At 35.7% G+C, this 18097-nt stretch overlaps 1 protein-coding gene across 3 annotated transcripts; it reads left to right on the top strand.

Annotated features, from left to right (window-relative positions):
• The first annotated feature begins 10197 nt into the window (after nt 1–10197).
• On the top strand, nt 10198–16102 carry LOC108453593 (zinc finger CCCH domain-containing protein 41-like). 3 transcript variants are annotated; one of them, XM_017751787.2, is made up of 5 exons: nt 10198–10491; nt 11724–12604; nt 13053–14261; nt 14599–14958; nt 15335–16102. In XM_017751787.2, exons 2-5 carry the CDS (start codon nt 11831–11833, stop codon nt 15794–15796), a joined length of 2805 nt encoding a protein of 934 aa, XP_017607276.1. In that variant the 5' UTR covers nt 10198–10491; nt 11724–11830; the 3' UTR covers nt 15797–16102. The 3 variants fall into 3 exon arrangements, with proteins under 3 accessions (XP_017607276.1, XP_052875256.1, XP_017607277.1); XM_053019296.1 differs by having other exon boundaries at nt 10204–10491; nt 11778–12604; nt 15350–16102; XM_017751788.2 differs by having other exon boundaries at nt 10204–10491; nt 11778–12604.
• Nucleotides 16103–18097: the final 1995 nt, after the last annotated feature.

Genomic DNA, 18097 nt, shown 5'->3' with positions numbered 1-18097 from the left:
TGGCGATCATGTCGTCGACATAGACTTCAATTTCTTTATGCATCATATCATGAAATAGGGTTACCATGGCTCTCTGATATGTTGCTCCCGTATTTTTCAATCCGAACGGCATTACTTTATAGCAAAAGGTTCCCCACATGGTCACAAATGTGGTTTTATTCATGTCTTCAGGATGCATTTTGATCTGATTGTACCCCAAAAAACCATCCATGAAGGAGAAGAGTGAGTAACTTGCCGTGTTGTCTACTAAGGTGTCGATATGAGGCAACGGGAAATTATCTTTCAGGTTGGCCTTGTTTAAGTCTCTGTAGTCTACACACATCCGTACTTTTCCATCTTTTTTAGGGACGGGGACGATGTTGGCTACCCATTCCGAGTACTTAACTACTTGTAAGAAACCAACATCAAATTGCTTCTTGACCTCCTCTTTTATTTTCAACAGAACATCAAAAGATCCTTGAAGCTTTTCTTTGAACCGGCTTGTATTTTTCTTTGATGGGGAGCACATGTACCACAAGGTCGATGATTTAGCCTAGGCATATCCTGATATGACCATGCAAAGACATCCTTGAACTCTTGGAGTAACTCAATAAGGTCCCGCTTTGTCTCTGTGGTGATGCAAGCTCCGATCTTTACTTCTCTCCTTTCTAGTTCATCTCTCAAGTTCACGACTTCTACGGTCTCTTTGTGGGGTAGAATCTGTTTCTCCTCGTGTTCTACCATCCTTAACAAATCAGGGGATAAGTTACAGTCTCCGTCATCCTCAAAGTCTTGGGATCCCTCCAGACACATATCTCGCTCAAAAGGAGATTCTGAATTAGTAGCAACGTCACTCGCGTCATTGATATCTGGAGACCTATTGTAGGTGTGAAGGAAGATGCAAAGAACAAGAGAATCTAAGAACAATGATATGTGTGGTATGATCATGAATGAAAGAATAAAAGAATATTTGCATGGAATAAGTCAAAAGGATGCATTTCATCGAAATAACGATTTCGAACATAAGCCTATTTCTCAAAAGGACACTTGTTACTCCTAGGCCTAGAGTAATAAGTGTGTTTTGGACATTACTCTGAGTTAGTTCTAAAGACTTCAAGAATCTCTTCCACAGTCCAATTATTCAGAACACTTCCCGGCTCATAGGGGCGAATGCCTGATAAATTCTTTACCCCTGTCCCTTCTTCATATGTGGCGTTGATGTCCAAACTCTCCATCATTCCTTTCAAGATTTCCTTTTCTGACATCTTCCGCTCGGAGTGAATGACCCCTCCAGACACAAAAGTCTTCGATATATGGGGGAAGATTATTGGTTCCCATTCGATTTCTCCCCCGCTCAATCGCGCTCTCCTTCTTTCTTGCTTCTTCTCAAGTTCTTTCTTTCTTTGTTTCATGTCCGGCTTAAACCCTAACCCAAAACGGTCTTGTTTGTCCTTCATCATTGGTACATTAATCCTTCCTTGGAGGTATCTCCCAAGTCCTCTTCCGGGTAGAGCCCTTTTCCAATAGTTAGCCGTAGTCCCATTCTTGTAGTCTCAGATAACCTGGGCATTGGAATCTTATTTCCTTCGATGATGAACGTCGCGTTTAAAAACTCCAAAGATTGAAAAGAGCACTCGATTGCTTCATCATTTGCCTCCAGATATGGGGCATCACTGGTTATTGCCGCAATGATGTCCTCTTCAGCATTGATTGTTACTAACCGACCTTCGGTCACTAATTTCAACTTTTGATGCAACGATGAAGGGACTGCCCCCGCCGAGTGTATCCACGGTCTCCCCAATAGGCAATTATACGAAGGCTTAATGTCCATGACCAAGAAATCTACCTCGTATGTACTCGGCCCGATTAAGAGGGGTACTTCAATTCTCCCCATTACCCTCCTTTCTGTGCCATCAAATGCTCTCACTACACTTTGGCATGTCTTCATATGGGAACTATCTACTGGTAACCTACTCAGCGTAGATAGGGGTAGGACATTCAGTGCAGACCCATTGTCAATCAATACCCCCGGTAACGTGTACCCTTTACAGCGAGTCGTGATGTGCAAAGCTTTAGTTGAACCTCGGCCCCCTAGTGGTACCTCATCGTCATTGAAGAATATGAAGTTGTCGGCACTTATATTGTTGACTAAGCGATCTAGTTTGTTTACAGAGATATCGTTAGCAACATAAGTTTCATTCAAGACCTTCATCAATGCGCTTGCGATGAGTTTGAAACTTAAAAGTAAGGCCGATCTTATATATCTGCTACCGGTTGTTTGTACAACCTTGTTCTACGACACTATATTCAACGTGCTTTAGGAATTTTAAGAATTTATTGGCTTCTTTTTGATCACCGATTCATTAACAGTTGGTTCGAGCCCTTGACTTCTCTTTCTTTTGCTCAATTGCTAATGATTTTTCTTTAACTCTTTCGACTTTTGTATTTGGGGTATAACGCCTTCCGTTCGCGTATAAAACCTTCGTCTTGAACTTCCTCGATGCATTAATCGGGTCTCCTTTCCGGAATGTCACATTGCACTCTGATTCCACGGTACCCTTTTGTTATGTTCATAAGGAAAAGCAACGGGGTTTTGGATTACGACCTTTAGGCGCAACTCGTGTCCCGGCTTCATTCATTCTCGGACGTGATATGATAACCACTGGGTGGTTGACTTTGTAATTATCCTTCGTTGACCCCTCTTTGGAGGCACACACATCTGCTTCTTCCAGGCTCTCGACATATTCGAAGAATTCCAGCTCCTTATTATCCATCAATCCTTGTACTAAAGCCCTGAATTGGCTATATTTCTGAATCTCATGATCCTCTTGATCGTGGAACTCACAATAATTCTTCGCTTCTCGAGGCCTGACCCCCAAATTCTGTGTCATCAAACCATTTTCTTCCATACTTCTTTCAACGGGGTATTCACTTCTGCAACATTCATCTTAATTTCTTTCCCCGAATTCTGGATTATTGCATTTATTCCCTTATCCCCATGGTTAGGTAATGGATTCTCTGTATTGGATACATCATCAAATTTCACAATCCCCATGTTGATGAGTCTTTCAACCAATTTCTTGAAAGTGGTGCAATTTTCTATCGAGTGTCCTCTGGCTCCCGCATGGTATTCGCATTGGGCATTCGCGTCATACCATTTGGGGTATGGAGGTTGCATTGGCTTTAGATAGAAGGGAGACACGACATGTGCATCAAATAAACTCTGGTATAACTCCTTGTACGTCATTGGAATGGCCGTAAATTGAAGTTTCTCCCTGTTTTGTTTTGTGTTGGGCTCTTGTCGGGGTGGGCCCTGCTGTCCAGTAGTTGTTGACCTTGGTTGGCTTACGGTGATCGACTTCGAATATGAGCTCACATTATTCACCTCGTGCTCTTTCTTTCTCGGTGCTGTCCTTTTAGTATTTTCCCCAGCCTCTATTTTCCCACATCTTATGGCATTTTCTATCATTTCTCCAGACATTACTATGTCTAAAAAACTCTTGGTTGCGCTACCCAGTATATGGTTAATAAAAGGTGCCTTCAGGGTATTGATGAAGAGCATAGTGGTTTCCTTTTCCAACAGAGGGTTGGACCTGTGGCCACTTCTCTCCATCATTTGGGCGTCTTGCCTAAAGCTCTCATTATGCTTCTTTTCCATATTCTGTAAAGTGATTCTATCAGGGGCTATGTCTGCCACATGACCGTACTGCTTTATGAAGGCTTGTGCTAAATCTTTCCATGAACTGATCTGGGCGCGACTCAGTTGGTTGTACCATCTAGAAGCGGCCCCAACCAGACTTTCTTGGAAGCAGTGAATTAATAGTTGGTCATTATTGACATGGCCTGCCATTCGTCTGCAGAACATAGTGATGTGAGCTTCGGGACAGCTAGTCCCGTTGTATTTCTCAAATTTTGGAGTTTTGAACTTGGGGGGATTATCAAGTCCGGAACCAAACTTAATTCCTTAGCATCAATTCCACCACGATAGTCGGTGCTTTCCATTTCTTTAAATTTTTCTTCCAACCATTTACACCTTTCTTCAAGCTCTCTCGGGAGTTCTACCCTTGTCTTTTCTACTTCTGTTACTTTATCAAGATTGAGGACCACAGGATTAGTTGGGTTGTCCCCCGGATTAGAGCCCGAGTCGGCCTGATAATTCATCGGTACTGAAACACTGGCCTGAAATAGTTGGGGCCTAATTGTGACCGATGGCCTTCTTGGGTGCATGTCAGGTTGTGTCTGAACGTCCGCTGGGGCAAAACCCGGAGGGTAGGTAGGATCTTCATTATCTTCTCCCGCATTGATCAAAGGGCTTTTCCCTTTTTCTAATCCGCCAGCTAATAGATGAGTTAATTGGTCCATCATGCTTTTCTGGGACTCCAACATATGGTCCCTCATATCTTACTGTATCTTAGCCAGTTGCTCTTGCATCTGCGCTTGTAATTGTTCTTGCATCTCCCTTTGCATTTGTTCTATCCTTTCTAATCTCTGGTCCATTGCTTTGGTTTTACGGCGGGTATAGTGGGTGTGTTCGGTTGCTTGATTCTCGTTGGTTTCCAGATTAACTGAAATAATTTTGTTTAATCAAGGTTCTTTAGTGAAAGTTTAATGCAAATGTTTCAATGTAATGCAAATGTATAGAATGAATGCAAAAGAAAGAAAGATGTTGATCTTGAATTCAATTCCATTAGAATAACTTTTCTAGAAAACATATTTCTTTACATGAAAATAGATTACATATGCGGTATTGCCCTTCATAGTCTAAGTAAACGCTGATCTTTTCTTCATGGTCGAATCCTGTAAATTCTCTAAAAGATGCCTTTACTAGTTCTTTGTTGCTTAATCTGAGCCTCGATCTCTTGCTCACTTATCTCCATGATACTCATCAAAAGTGCCGGCTCTTGGATAATCTTCGTTGGCAATTAAATCAAGTCATGTATTCCTTCGTAAACTTTTGGCTTTCTCTCGTCATGCCTTTGTTGGCTTGAATCTCTGGTAATTACATCATGTATTCCTCTGTAAACTACCAGCTTTCTCTCATCGTGTTTACTTGGACTATATTCAAGCGATCGCACTATAATCTACTTTATCAAGAAATTCGTTTCCTTATGACAAACTATTCTATTTAGGAATTGAATTTCGAATCAACACATTCTTTTCTTTGATGTAATGTAATGCAAATGCATGAACGCAAAAAAAAGGAAGGCATTGATTTTAAATTTAATTTCATTAGAACAACTTTTCTAGAAAGCAAATTCTTTTACATAAAACGGACTACATATACGGCTTTTCTCTTGTATTCCAAGTGAAGACACCTATCTTCCTCTTCATATCATGATCTTATTGTCGAGTCTGACGAATTCTCCAAGAGATGTCTATATTAACTCCTTTTTTTGCTCGATCCAGGCTGCGACTCGTTGCTCACTTATTTGTGATACTTGTCAGCTCCTTTAAGAAGGTCAAGATGTGACGGCTCTCGAATAATCTTTGTCAGTTTCTGTCTTCAGGCAATGAAGCAAAGTCTTGTATTTCTTCACGGGCTATCAGTCTTCTTTCATGTGTTCACTTGGATCATATTTAGACAACCGTATTATAATCCACTTTATCAAAAAATTCGTTTTCTTATGACAAACTGTTCTATTTAGCAATCAAATATGAATCAACACCTCCTTCCTAGGATGATGTAATGTAATGCAATTATAAACAAAACAAAAATAAATCACGTTAGTGCAGGATAAATAAATAACAAATAAAGCAATTCGGGTGACCACTAGGGATTCGGAGTGGCTCTAACTAGTGTGGGCTCCTAGGTCTCTCTATATATGGTTTGGTTCTAGAGTAAGGGTACCTGAACCAGCAGATTCCTCGATCCTCACCCATTATAGACTCATTTGAATCGAGTTCAATTCAGGGGAATACATTTCCCTATGGCTACACGGAGATGAAAATCTCACGAAACCATAGGTACGGATGTATTCCGAAAGTGATCCACTATCCTGCACGGAGGTGAAAACCTCACGAAGGCGTAGTTTCTCACTCCCACTTAAGGGTGTGACCACAACGGTCATGCAATGCAATGCGAGAAGATATATGCATAAAAGCTTAAAACGATTAAAGAAAATAGGAATAAAATGATGAAAATAGTACGAAAAACGGGTGAAACGCAATGAAGAGATCGTATATCAAAACCAAATTCTCAATTTTCAGAAAAAGACAAAAGTTAATCAACTTGTGGCTTGACTTTCTTATAAAACTCCCCAGTGGAGTCGCCAAGCTGTCGTAACCATTTTTTAGGAAAATCGGGATCGACTTGGAGGAAAAAAAACGAAAATAGGAGTCGCCACCAATCTTTTTAGGTGTGATCGATCACCTTAAATTAATCATTTTAATAAAAGTTAAGATTTACTAAAACGATAATTTTTGGTCTACGAAAATCGAAAAATGAGTTCGAGTCGGTTACATACGAGGAAGGATTAGCACCCTCGATCGCCCAAAATTGGTACCTAGTTGATTAATTAGTGTCTTAGTGTCGAAAATTTGAAAACTTGAAAGAATTTAAAATCGATCCCTCTTTGTAAAGAAAATGCTCAAATGTTAAGGACCTTCTCGTCTCACAATATAAAATGTCACATCCAAGAAGTTAGGACACGACATCTTGAATTTTCGAGAGCGAGCTTGCCTTTTATATAAAAGTTCGTGTATTTCAAAAGGTTATTCGGTTAGTTAAGGTGAACGAGGAAAATCGAAACCCGTAAGTTAGGACACGTTTCCTCGAATTCCGAACACCGAATATTGCCTTTACTTGCAAAAATCTTATTTCGAGGTAACAAAATGCCATACCCGAGAAGTTAGGGCACAACACCTCGTATCTCCGAGAATAAGCATTTTCAAAACTCATGTCGCGATTTAAAATAGTATTCCGTTATTTAGGTTAAAGGAGAAAATCGAAACCCAGTAAGTTAGGACACGATTGTCTCGAATTACCAAATACTGAATATTACTTTATGAAAGAATTATTATTGGGTTGGATATAATGATAATAAGAATAATATTAAAGTAAAGTAAATAATAATACTATATATAAATATATATATATATATATATATATATATATATATATATATAATAGAAATACACACTACTATATAATAATAATAATAATAAATATAGAAATACAAAAGCAAATATAATAAAAATATTAAATTAAAGTAATAAAAACAATACTATATATAAATATATATATACATAAAAATATACACTAATATATAATAAAAATAGTAATAGCGAAAATAATGAAAATATGAATAATATTAATAATACATTAGAATACAAAAGTAAAGTAATAATAATAGGTGATAATAATAATAATACTAATACAAACAATAATACATATATATATATATATATATATATAATAATAATAATAGTAGTCGAAATAAAAATAATAGAAGTAACAATAATGATAGTAATAATATAAATAAATATGGAGAGGGCATATATAATATAATAATAATATAAATAATAATATATACATGAGAAATAATAATAATAATAATATAAATAATAGTAAAAATAATAAAATAAAAAAAAATAAAACAAAGCTCTCAACTCTCTTTCTCCCTCTTTTCTAAATCCGGACGTTGGTCTGGCTTTGCTTCGGTCATGGACCCCCACGGACAGCCATCGGCGCCACCGTACACGGCGGCCGGACCTCAAAAAAAACCTTTTTCGGTAATGAAAATATGGGTAAGCTTCTTACTTTTATTTTTACTTTCGTATAAAAAAATAAAATAAAATTGAAAGGAAAACAATAAACAAACAAAGAGCTTAAGATGAGAATAGACAAAAGAAACCTCTTTTGCTTTGATCTTTAATTAATCTCCAAAAACTAGCCTTTCCAAAAAACAAAAAACCCCTTCTAACATAGTCTTGAATGGCTTTTATGGCCAAATTTTACAAATAAATTTTTGTAAGCAAGTGGAGTGGTTGAGGTGGTTTAGGTGGCCAAGGTGGGTGGCCAACAATGGTGGTGGAGTAGGTGGCCAACAAGGGTGGTGGAGTAGGTGGGATTAGGGTTTTTATTTTTTTGATTTTTTTTTTGGGTTGGGTTAGTGTTTTGGGCTATGTTTTGGGCTAAGTTTTGGGTTTATAGTTGGGTTATGTTTATTTGGGCCCAAAATTGGGCTTGTACAATATTCTTCTCTAAATTTAAGTTGTCGTTTGGTCGACGGCCATACCGATTCGAAATTACGTGGAACACTCATCCCCAATGTTGAACCGTTATTCAGCAAGCGTGGAACTCCCGAATCAATGGCTCCCGGCCTTCGCAATGCAAAAATTAAACTTACGCAATCTCAAATATGACGATTGAACAAATCAGTTTTTGGCAATCTACGTACTAAACGAGCTCAGCTGGAAATGGAACTACATCAATTACACGACAACCCCAACACATTGCACCAGCTCCAGCGGCAGAAACAAATCAGATCAGAGCTTCTGCGGCTTGATGAATAACACATTAACTGGGCACAGAAAGCGAGAACTGACTGGATCCTATCTGGAGACCGCAATACAAAGTTCTTCCATGCAATGCAATGACAACAAAGCGTCGATCCATCAACCATATCCTGAGGCTATTCAAAGAACATCGACAGTGGATTGAGGACCAAAATTAATCACGGTGCTTGGCATTCAGATACTTGTTTAACATCTACGACCAACCACTTCTGTCTTCACCTGATGAACTTTGTCACTTCCTTCAGTCTCTATCTCTACCCTCCATTCCATCTACACTGCAAGCACTTAGCAAAAGACGAAATTACGAAAGCTGTATTTCAGATTCACCCATCTAAAGCTCTTGGAGTTGATGGAAAATCCAGATTTTTCTACCAACAGTACTGAGATTGTAGCCCCTTACTATCCAAGCAACTCGGGATTCTTACTCAGAGAATTCAATAAAACCCTCATAGCTCTCGTACCTAAACGTCAACAACAACGATGCTTCAATGACTATCGGTCTATCAGCCTCTGCAATGTCATATACAAGATATGTTCCAAAGTATTAGTTAATCGCTTTACCAAAATGCTTTCATTTAGGACCGGAATTATAATTAAAAATTATAAATTTTCATATTTTTATTAGATTTTCTTATATTTTATGTTTTTACTTTTTAAAATTATTGTTAAACAAAAATCTAAAAAGACGAAAATATTTTAGCTGTAATCCAGAGACAAATTAATTATTAATCGTTCCGTTACTGTGCTCCATCATTATTTGGTTAAGGGTAATAAAAGTTAAAGTTGGTTAAGGGTAACCCATGATTAAAATGTAATCATTGTGAATAATCATAATTAAACTTGAGTGACCAAAATATATCTTTAATCTTATTTTAATGATCATTTGTGTGATTTAACCATCATAAAAATATAAATACAACATAAACTTATTAAATACATCAAAATTTTAAATAATAAATACAAAACATGTATTTATTAAAAAAATACAATACACATGTTAACGGCTATGCTTTCAGAAAAACATGAGTGAGCCAAACTTGATTTAATTTAAAAAATTTAAAAAGAAATCAAATTTAGAGTTAACCGAATCAAGTTATTTGAGTTATTCGATTTTTTCGAGTCAAAATAATTGAATAATAGATTGATATAAATACCCATTTAATTCTATTAATTTTGTAAATAATTAAATTGGTCTCTCTCAACAAAAATTACAAAAAATTTTAACATTTCAAAATATTTATATAAACCCCAAAATTTATATATTTTAAAAAATTAAATAATTCTAAATAATATACAAAGAAAGATAAAAATTTTCTAAAATAATAATTTTGAGATTTAAGTTTATCATACTAAAGTATTTTTTCTTATTTTACTTTGAAATTTTTTCAAATATATATAATTTCAAAGTTATGTGCTCTAACATAAAATGAGCTATCTTGTAACAAGATTTTAATTTGACATATATAATTTTTTAATTTAACTCGAACAATTTACTCGATTCGATTCGATTTGATTTGAATTTCATTTCACTCTAAATTCAAATCGAGATGTAATGATAAAATATGACTATTTAACTGAATTAACTAAATTTTTTTTTACTTGATTCAACTTGATTCGATCAAATGCTAACCCTACTGAAAAATACAATAAATGGGGCTAAGTGCAAAAATACATAAAACTATGGGGGCATAAAACGAGAATACCCTTTTCTTAACTTCGTCCTCAAATAAGTTTTCTCCCATATCTTCTTCCTCATAATCTCCCTTCCTCGGGACAACCTCCGAATTAAAATTACCCCCTCGATTATAACTTTATTACGATCATGCCCTTCCCTGCCTTCATTTCTCTCCGGCTTAGTATTTTTTCTTTCTTCCCGAAATAACCCTCCATCGTATTCTAATTTACCTTCTCTCATTTGCAAGTCGGGTCGGATTGAATCCAGAATTAAATGATAGCTCCGAACGCATTGTTCCTTCCATCCTTCTAGAATATTCTGTAAGTTCTTTTATATATATATATATATATATTTGCCTGCAAAACCTAGATGATTAATTTTTTTCTTTAATTATGTGAATTTTGTTTAGCTGATTGGATTTACACGGAATTTCTTTAATTCGAGCTCAATTTTTAATATATTTGTAATAGTTTTCGGATTAGGGTTTTTTCCTCTATTTTTTCCTTGGCTTTCGACTAAAATTGTTATAAGGTTTTCGTCTTTTTCAGCTTTAATGTAGTTTAAGTAAAAAAAAAATTGTTGTTATGAACTTGTTTTCGGTAGTTTAATAACGAGAAATCAGAATTCATGGTCAAACAACAAAGAATGAGTTATCTAAAAATTTTGCGTAAATTCGATAAGTTTGAAGCATTTTGGAGTGAAAAAAGTTCCGTTGAGGTATTCAATTATTTCCTGTAACCTTTAGTTATGATATGAGTTTTAAGGATCATGAAAACCATATGAACGTCCTATAGTGTTTTTATCATAGGCATTTGGTTTAGCCTGTATATTCTTTGGTATTTATGTTAGTATGGGTTTTATGCCTTTCAATGAAGGTTTTATTGAGCATATGGTCTTCGTTTTAGATGTACTGATTTTAGTTATAGTGACAAAGCTGTGTATCTGTTCGATTTGTGTCTAATTTTTGTAGATGGATTAGAATTGGAGACATCTAATGTTGGATATGAGCCTATGGATAAAGCTACAGAGATATAGTTTTTCTTGCTTTGAACGTAATATTACTTAATGGTCTCTTGGGGTACAAAATATTGTAGAAATATCAAGGGCGCAAAGGCGCACTTTATCTGCTAAAAGTAGATTAGTCTGCTTAAGGAACAAATGCAATATCAAGCAAAGCAATAGATTAATAAGTTGATGGAGTTTTGTTTATGGATATAATATCTGTACCTAACTGTCTTCATATTGAACCTGCATTTGGTGCAATGCATGTTTGATTGCATACATAGTCTCTTTAGCTTTACCACATAATCTCTTGCTATGGATATCTATGGTTCTAATAGTTGTATTATACTTAATGTTCTGTTGTCTGTGATGCTATGGATCACTACATTTTATTTGTCTTGAATATTATTTTTTACCACTGGCATTCTGTTGACATAAATGTCCCTAAAATATGCAACTTAATTTGCTTTTTCCGTAGAGTGTTTTCTTCTATACTGTTTATTGTTGCCAGTACCATAGTATGTACTCTAATGCTTTCCCTTGTTTTTAGGTTTTACTTCAAATTTCTTGTCAAGGTGTTTGACTGCTGCATTTGGTTGTCTAGGGCTTTGCATGCTGTAAAAATACACAGATTTATCATTTATTTCAAGACGATCCATGGAGCTGAAAGTCTTATCGCCTAAGCCCGGTGGTACTTCTGCTCCTGATTGCATAAGTGATCCGGAGGAGAAAGAAGTCAGTGATGAGGAAGATGATGATCGCAACCATAAGCATCGTAGGAGGGATACATGTTCTCAATCATTAGAGAGAGATTCTACAGATCCTGTATTTACAAGGCCATACAGAAAGCGCAATAAACCTTTAGAAAATGGGCATAATGAATCTCAAGCAGCTGAAACCTGCAAAAATTCTAACAGTTTGCTTCTAGAAAAAGACTTGAAATCTAAGTTTGACAGAAGATACCCTGGATTAGCATCACTTCCTCGAGGACATTTGGATCTGAACCAGAGAATTAGGTCTAACCAAACATTCAGTGGAGATTCTGGTCCTGGTCGGGGAAGAGGAAGGGATAACTCTTCTTGGAATCACCGTGATTCAAGGTTCAACTCTGTTGATATTGCTTATCAATTGGTTCAGCCAGGATCTGTTGCTCCAAGTCTCTTTGCCGGAAGGGGATTGCCTAATCTTTCAAACACACAAGCCCCATCACGGAGTGCCTTTGCCATTATGCCAGGAATACCAAATGGCAGCCTTGATACACTCCACTCTATTGGTTTACAAGGGGTGCTTAGGCCACCAATGAATTCTTCATTAAATATGGTCATCCCTCGCCAACGCTGTAGAGACTTTGAGGAGCGGGGATTTTGTCTAAGAGGAGACATGTGTCCAATGGAGCATGGTGTCAATCGTATTGTTGTTGAAGATGTTCAGGTTTGCATCTTGCTAATGTCTACTTTGATTTTGAGTTGTGGTGTCTTATGCAGTCCTCCACGAGCCTTTACAAAATTGATATAATTTTTTTTATAAAAAAATGTGATGTGGAAATGTAATTTCACTAAGGACCAGCCAGGGACTATGTGTTAAGCATGTCCTTTATGTTAAATGATTCCTTTTTTAACCCCTTTTAAATGCTTGTTGGCAATGTCTTTGCATTAACTGCTGCATTACCACCAGAGGCAGCGCCGTAACCTGAGCCTTGCTGTTACGGTTTAATCTATATATTCTAATTCTGCAAAATATTGTCATGTTTACACTGTTCTGAAATCTAAATTACCTTGGTAGTAAAGTTCCTTCCTCAGCCTTAATTATTTATTTTCACCTTGAAGTATTTAGCAGTCTGTGTATTTGAGTCAACGCTAATTTCTTTTCTGATTTGCAGAGTCTGTCACAGTTTAACCTTCCTGTTTCAGTTCCAAGTGCACAAATATTGGCAACATCAGCTGGACCTGGGCCGCTACCTTCTGTTTTTCCTCCTTCAACCACATTGGTGAACGGCAAGGGTATACATAGCAAAAGTAGCAAGTCTGGAATGACTGAGGATGCTACAGGTTTGAATTGTGCATATACTGCTACTACTAGTGCAGGTGGAGATTTGTATGATCCTGATCAACCCTTGTGGAATAACAACGGCCCAGAAGCATCGGCAGCACTCACAGGACAGTGTTCACCCAAGATTAATGAAATGGAACCATTGCGAAATGATGATATCTCTGATCTTCATCATGGCATGTTATGTGAGAGTGCTGATAATGAATTGCCAATTAGAAGCAGCAGGTCACAGGGCATGAATTTATCAGTTTGGGGTAGAATCGGTAGCTCCAGAAGTAGAATAGAAGCAAAAGATAAAATTGATCATTTACCCTCAGACCATCTTGAGAATGAAACCAAGAAGGAACAAGAACCATTTCCTAGCTCACAGGACACTTCCTGTCAAGTTAAGCGGATCTGCAGTGAGGACGATGGCTCCAAAGTTATGGATTTGTCATTGAAGTCACAGATTGATTCGCATAGTCGCAGAAAACCTACTCAAAAGGCACTCCGTACACTGTTTGTCAATGGGATTCCCCAGAAATGCAACAAAAGAGAGGCTCTTCTGTCTCATTTTCGTAAATTTGGAGAGGTTGTTGACATTTATATTCCACAAAATAGCGAACGGGCATTCATCCAGTTTTCAAGGAGGGAAGAGGCAGAAGCTGCTCTTAAGGCACCTGATGCTGTAATGGGTAACCGCTTTATTAAGCTCTGGTGGGCTAATAGGGATAGCATACCTGATGATGGCGTGAACAGTGGCATGCCAGTTACTCCAAGTGGTCTAACAGCTTCTGGTGTTCCACCTCAACCTGTTGCTAATAAAGGAAAGGATAATCTTCAATGTATTGCTCAGAAGAGTAGTGTTGTCCATGGCACTGATGTGCCTTCTTTGAAATCCCCTAAATCTGTTAGTACGAATGGTCCCCAGGCTCCACCTCTGTTGCAGAAAAAGTTAGAGTCTCTGGAGCAAATGAAAGAGGAACTACGCAAGAAGCAGGAAATGCTGGAGCAGAAGCGGAATGACTTCCGGCGCCAGTTGAACAAACTTGAGAAACAAGTACTGTGAACTTTCTTTACTTTCCTAAATATGCACTTGTGTAATTTTACATGTCAAAAAGACTGTTATTTGTAGCAATCAGGTTTGGAAGTTGCATGTTTTCGTGATATTTTTGAATGAGATAGTATGTGATGTGAAAACCTCATTGTTGGCTCTTTGCCTATTGCACATTTTCAAACATGCATGCCTTTTGTTTTCCAATAGTTTGATTACCTGCACATGCTGATGAGTTGAGAGAATGATGAAACAGAAAATGAGGGTTTTAAAGTGTGAACGTTGTTATTATCCCTATATTCTAGGCAGGTTTAACATTTGATTCTATTTCAACCTTTTGCAGTCAAGTATTGTCAAGGGTGATCCACTGTCTGAGCCAGCGGCTAAGAGGCACAAGGTAGGAAGTGCACCTGATCCTGCAAAAGCTTTGATTCCTAGTTCCTCTGAACCCAGTGCTTCTGCAGCAAAAACATGCACTAAAGAGATGACAGATAAAAACAAATTAATGGAAAATGTTGTTTCTCGAAGTCCAAAATCAAGTACCACCATGGCATTGCAGGAATCTATGGGCTCAAAGCAGCAGTACTGTAAGCCTCGTCAGTCTGCACCCATGAGGCATCCATTCCTGATGAATAAATACAGATTGGACAACCGACCTACTGCTTTTAGAGTTATTCCGCCATTGCCTTCTGGTTTTGCAGATGTAAGTCTTCCTCTCTCCTTTTCCTCATCTGAGAAAAATTGTATTTAATTCATCGTTTATGAGGAAAGAAGCACATTTCACAAACAACTGGCCTTTGATAATGAATAGAGAGCTTTATGTTCTTGCACAACACAATATGAGTATAATCTTTGTGTGCTGTTTGAAGAAATCTCTTAATATTTTGTTGCCTTGGGCATATTGTAGCCATCTTGCTTCAGTTTTTCATTTTTCTTGAAATATCTGTGTCAGACACATTCAAATATGGGTATAGGAATAAATCCTATCAATAATACCTATGTCAGACTCATATCTGTATCTCAGCTTTTATGCTTTTTGTTGTTGGCAATGAGAGGTAGCTGATCTGATTGTCAATCAGGTTGATGTTTTGAAGGAGCACTTCTTACAATATGGAGATCTTTTCTCTGTGGAGCTACAAGATGTGGAAAATGAAGATAATGATGATATCGGATCTGAGGCATTGAAGAAATGCTCAGCTCTTATAACATACAGCACACGCCAATCGGCAGAAAGGGCTTATGTAAATGGTAAATGCTGGCAAGGCAACAATTTGCAGTTTAAATGGTTGATATATAACACTAACCCTAGTAGCAAAGAAACTTCATCTTCCGCACCAAAGCAGACTTTAGAAGCCGATGTCACAAAAGAAGAAAAAACATCACACGGCGTTGCCCAAGAAGTTGTTGGTTCAGGCAATGGGGAATCCGAGAATTCGGATAGAGAGAGTTTCGCTGAGCATATGGAATTGGCTGAAGTTTCAGAGCAGAGTCCATCCCCAACATCTAGCATGAAAGAGTCACCAAAAGGCGACACGAGTTGAGGATGGGGGCTTGTTTTACGGATTTGTACAGTGAGGTAAATAAATTCTTCCAATTTGAAACTCTAATTTTCATGAGTCCTTTATTCTCAATAACTGAAATTTCAATTTTTTTTTTATTTAAAATTTTTGCTGTTTTATCTTTGTTTCATGGTTGGGATATATGTAAAAAATGGAAATTTCTAAATCATTAATTTGCCATGGTAAGGTTTAACAGTTACTTGGGATGGCAAATTGTATGGTCTTTTTAGATTAGTTAAATGTAGGACGAAATGGCCTTTATATTTAACTTAAAATTTGAATGAAAAATCATTCCCATTTCTGTTTTACATTGGCTTGCACTTCTACTCTATTTTTCCTTTTCTTTACCCTGCATTCTTTGCGGATTTAAGCTATGGTCGGATTTTATTTTAGAAATTTATTAATATTATATAAATATTTTTTAATTGACAAATAGTAATTCAAGTCAAAACTTTGGATCTGCGTAGTTATGATGAGATTAAGATTAATGATAAAAATGTGTTTAAGTTCAAATGCAAAAGAATGAACATTAAAGATAGTAAATAATAAAATATAAATTAATTATAATTAAAAGATAACATTATATTTATATTTCATATGATGATACATTAATTATTAAAATGGAGGGATAATGAAGAGAATTGCATTATGAGTGGGAGGTCAAGCAGTAGTTGGAAAGAGATGGTCTAGTGTGGTGGAAAAGGTTTTCCAAATAGCCTTCTCACTGGGAGTTACTAAGATCTTCTTATGGGCTCCTGCTAATATTTAACGGCAAAAGAAAAAAAGTGATAGGATAATTTACTAGTATTTACTAAATTATTTAACAATTTATCAAAATTTCTAAAATAAATTTATGTCTACATTCCATCAACTCAACATTTTATATATCAAAATTTTTAGGAATTTACTAATATTTCTAAACATTTACTATGAATTTATCAAAATTTGTAAGGTAAACTTTTTGGTAGGTCAAAGTGTTGTGTTGATCAAGCCTGGGCACCAAGGGAAATCTTTAGAAACATTGTTAAATCCTTTAGAAATTTTGGTAAAGCCTTAGGAATATTGGCAAAAATCTTAGAAATATTGATAAATCCTTACAAGTATTAAAATTTTGGTTAAGGCCTAGAAATCTTGATAAATACCAATATGCCAAAATGTTGAATTGATTGAATTTGGGACATTAAGAAAATCTTTAGAATTTTTGGAAAAAAACACACTTAGAGTGAGTTTGAGTAAAGAATTTTAAAATTTTTGAGTTTTTAAAAATGCTCGTATTTTAAGTACTAGATCTGTAATTGCTTTGTTTGGATAAATAATCGAACCACCTATTTAGGTGGAATTTGAAAAATGAATTTGAGCTATTAAAATTCCCTCTTGAATTTACTAACAAATTTAAAATTCTCCAATATGTTTTGCCAAACAAGTAAATTCATTTTTAGAATTTTGAAAATCTTAGATACAAATGAAATCTCTCTTACAAATTCCCCACCCAAACACACCTTTAGAATTTTTGGTAAAACCTTGAAAATTTTGATATATCCTTAAGAAATTCTGTAAATATTTAGATATGTTGGTACTTAAAATTTTTAATAAATAGATGATACTTAAACTTTTTTTTTTGGACTTAATTAGTATTTGAACTTAAATTTTTGTTATACTTTGATATCTCTGTTGTAACTCTATAAGAAAGTGATGTTGCGACACTATCACTCAAGAATACGACATATAACAGACTCATATCATGACACATGATAAATGGTTATTTAGATTCAATCGAACTTAGATGATAATTTGTCCAAAATCATTCTACACATGCCTTTTAGTAATTTTATATATATTTTTTATTTTTATGTAATATAAGGTTTTATATTATTATTAGTTTGAAATTAAAAATATAAAAACTATAACCACATAAAAAAATTATAAAAATTATTTCATGTTGAAAATGCACCTGAACAATCGATTGTCCAGATTTAGATGACTTGGATGACAGTTTGTAAAGATCATTCCGGATGTGTGTGTGTGTTTTTACTACTTTTATATATTTTAATATTTTATAAATTTATGTTATTATTAGTTTGGAATTAAAATAAAAATATAAAAAATTATAAATTTATACATTTATAAAAGGAATTATAAAATTATTTCTCGTTCACAAAGAACACGGACAAGTAAAGTTCTAAATTTAGATGATTCTGAATATTATTTTATTTAAAATTTCATTTCGGATGTGCTTTTTAGTAATTTTATAATTTTTCAGTTGTGATTATTTATATATTATTA

This window comes from Gossypium arboreum, chromosome 9, assembly GCF_025698485.1.
Source record: "Gossypium arboreum isolate Shixiya-1 chromosome 9, ASM2569848v2, whole genome shotgun sequence".
Lineage (NCBI taxonomy): Eukaryota > Viridiplantae > Streptophyta > Magnoliopsida > Malvales > Malvaceae > Gossypium > Gossypium arboreum.
The sequence above is the reverse complement of the archived record's forward strand: the minus strand, read 5'-3'. Positions and strand labels throughout refer to the sequence as shown.

What these genes read in the sequence shown, in the direction of transcription:
- LOC108453593 (XM_017751787.2), top strand. Translation starts at nt 11,831, where the DNA reads ATGGAGCTGAAAGTCTTATCGCCTAAGCCCGGTGGTACTTCTGCTCCT. An exon ending in TTGTTGTTGAAGATGTTCAG is followed by an intron (nt 12,605 to 13,052) that starts GTTTGCATCTTG and finishes TCTGATTTGCAG; the next exon opens with AGTCTGTCACAGTTTAACCT. An exon ending in TGAACAAACTTGAGAAACAA is followed by an intron (nt 14,262 to 14,598) that starts GTACTGTGAACT and finishes AACCTTTTGCAG; the next exon opens with TCAAGTATTGTCAAGGGTGA.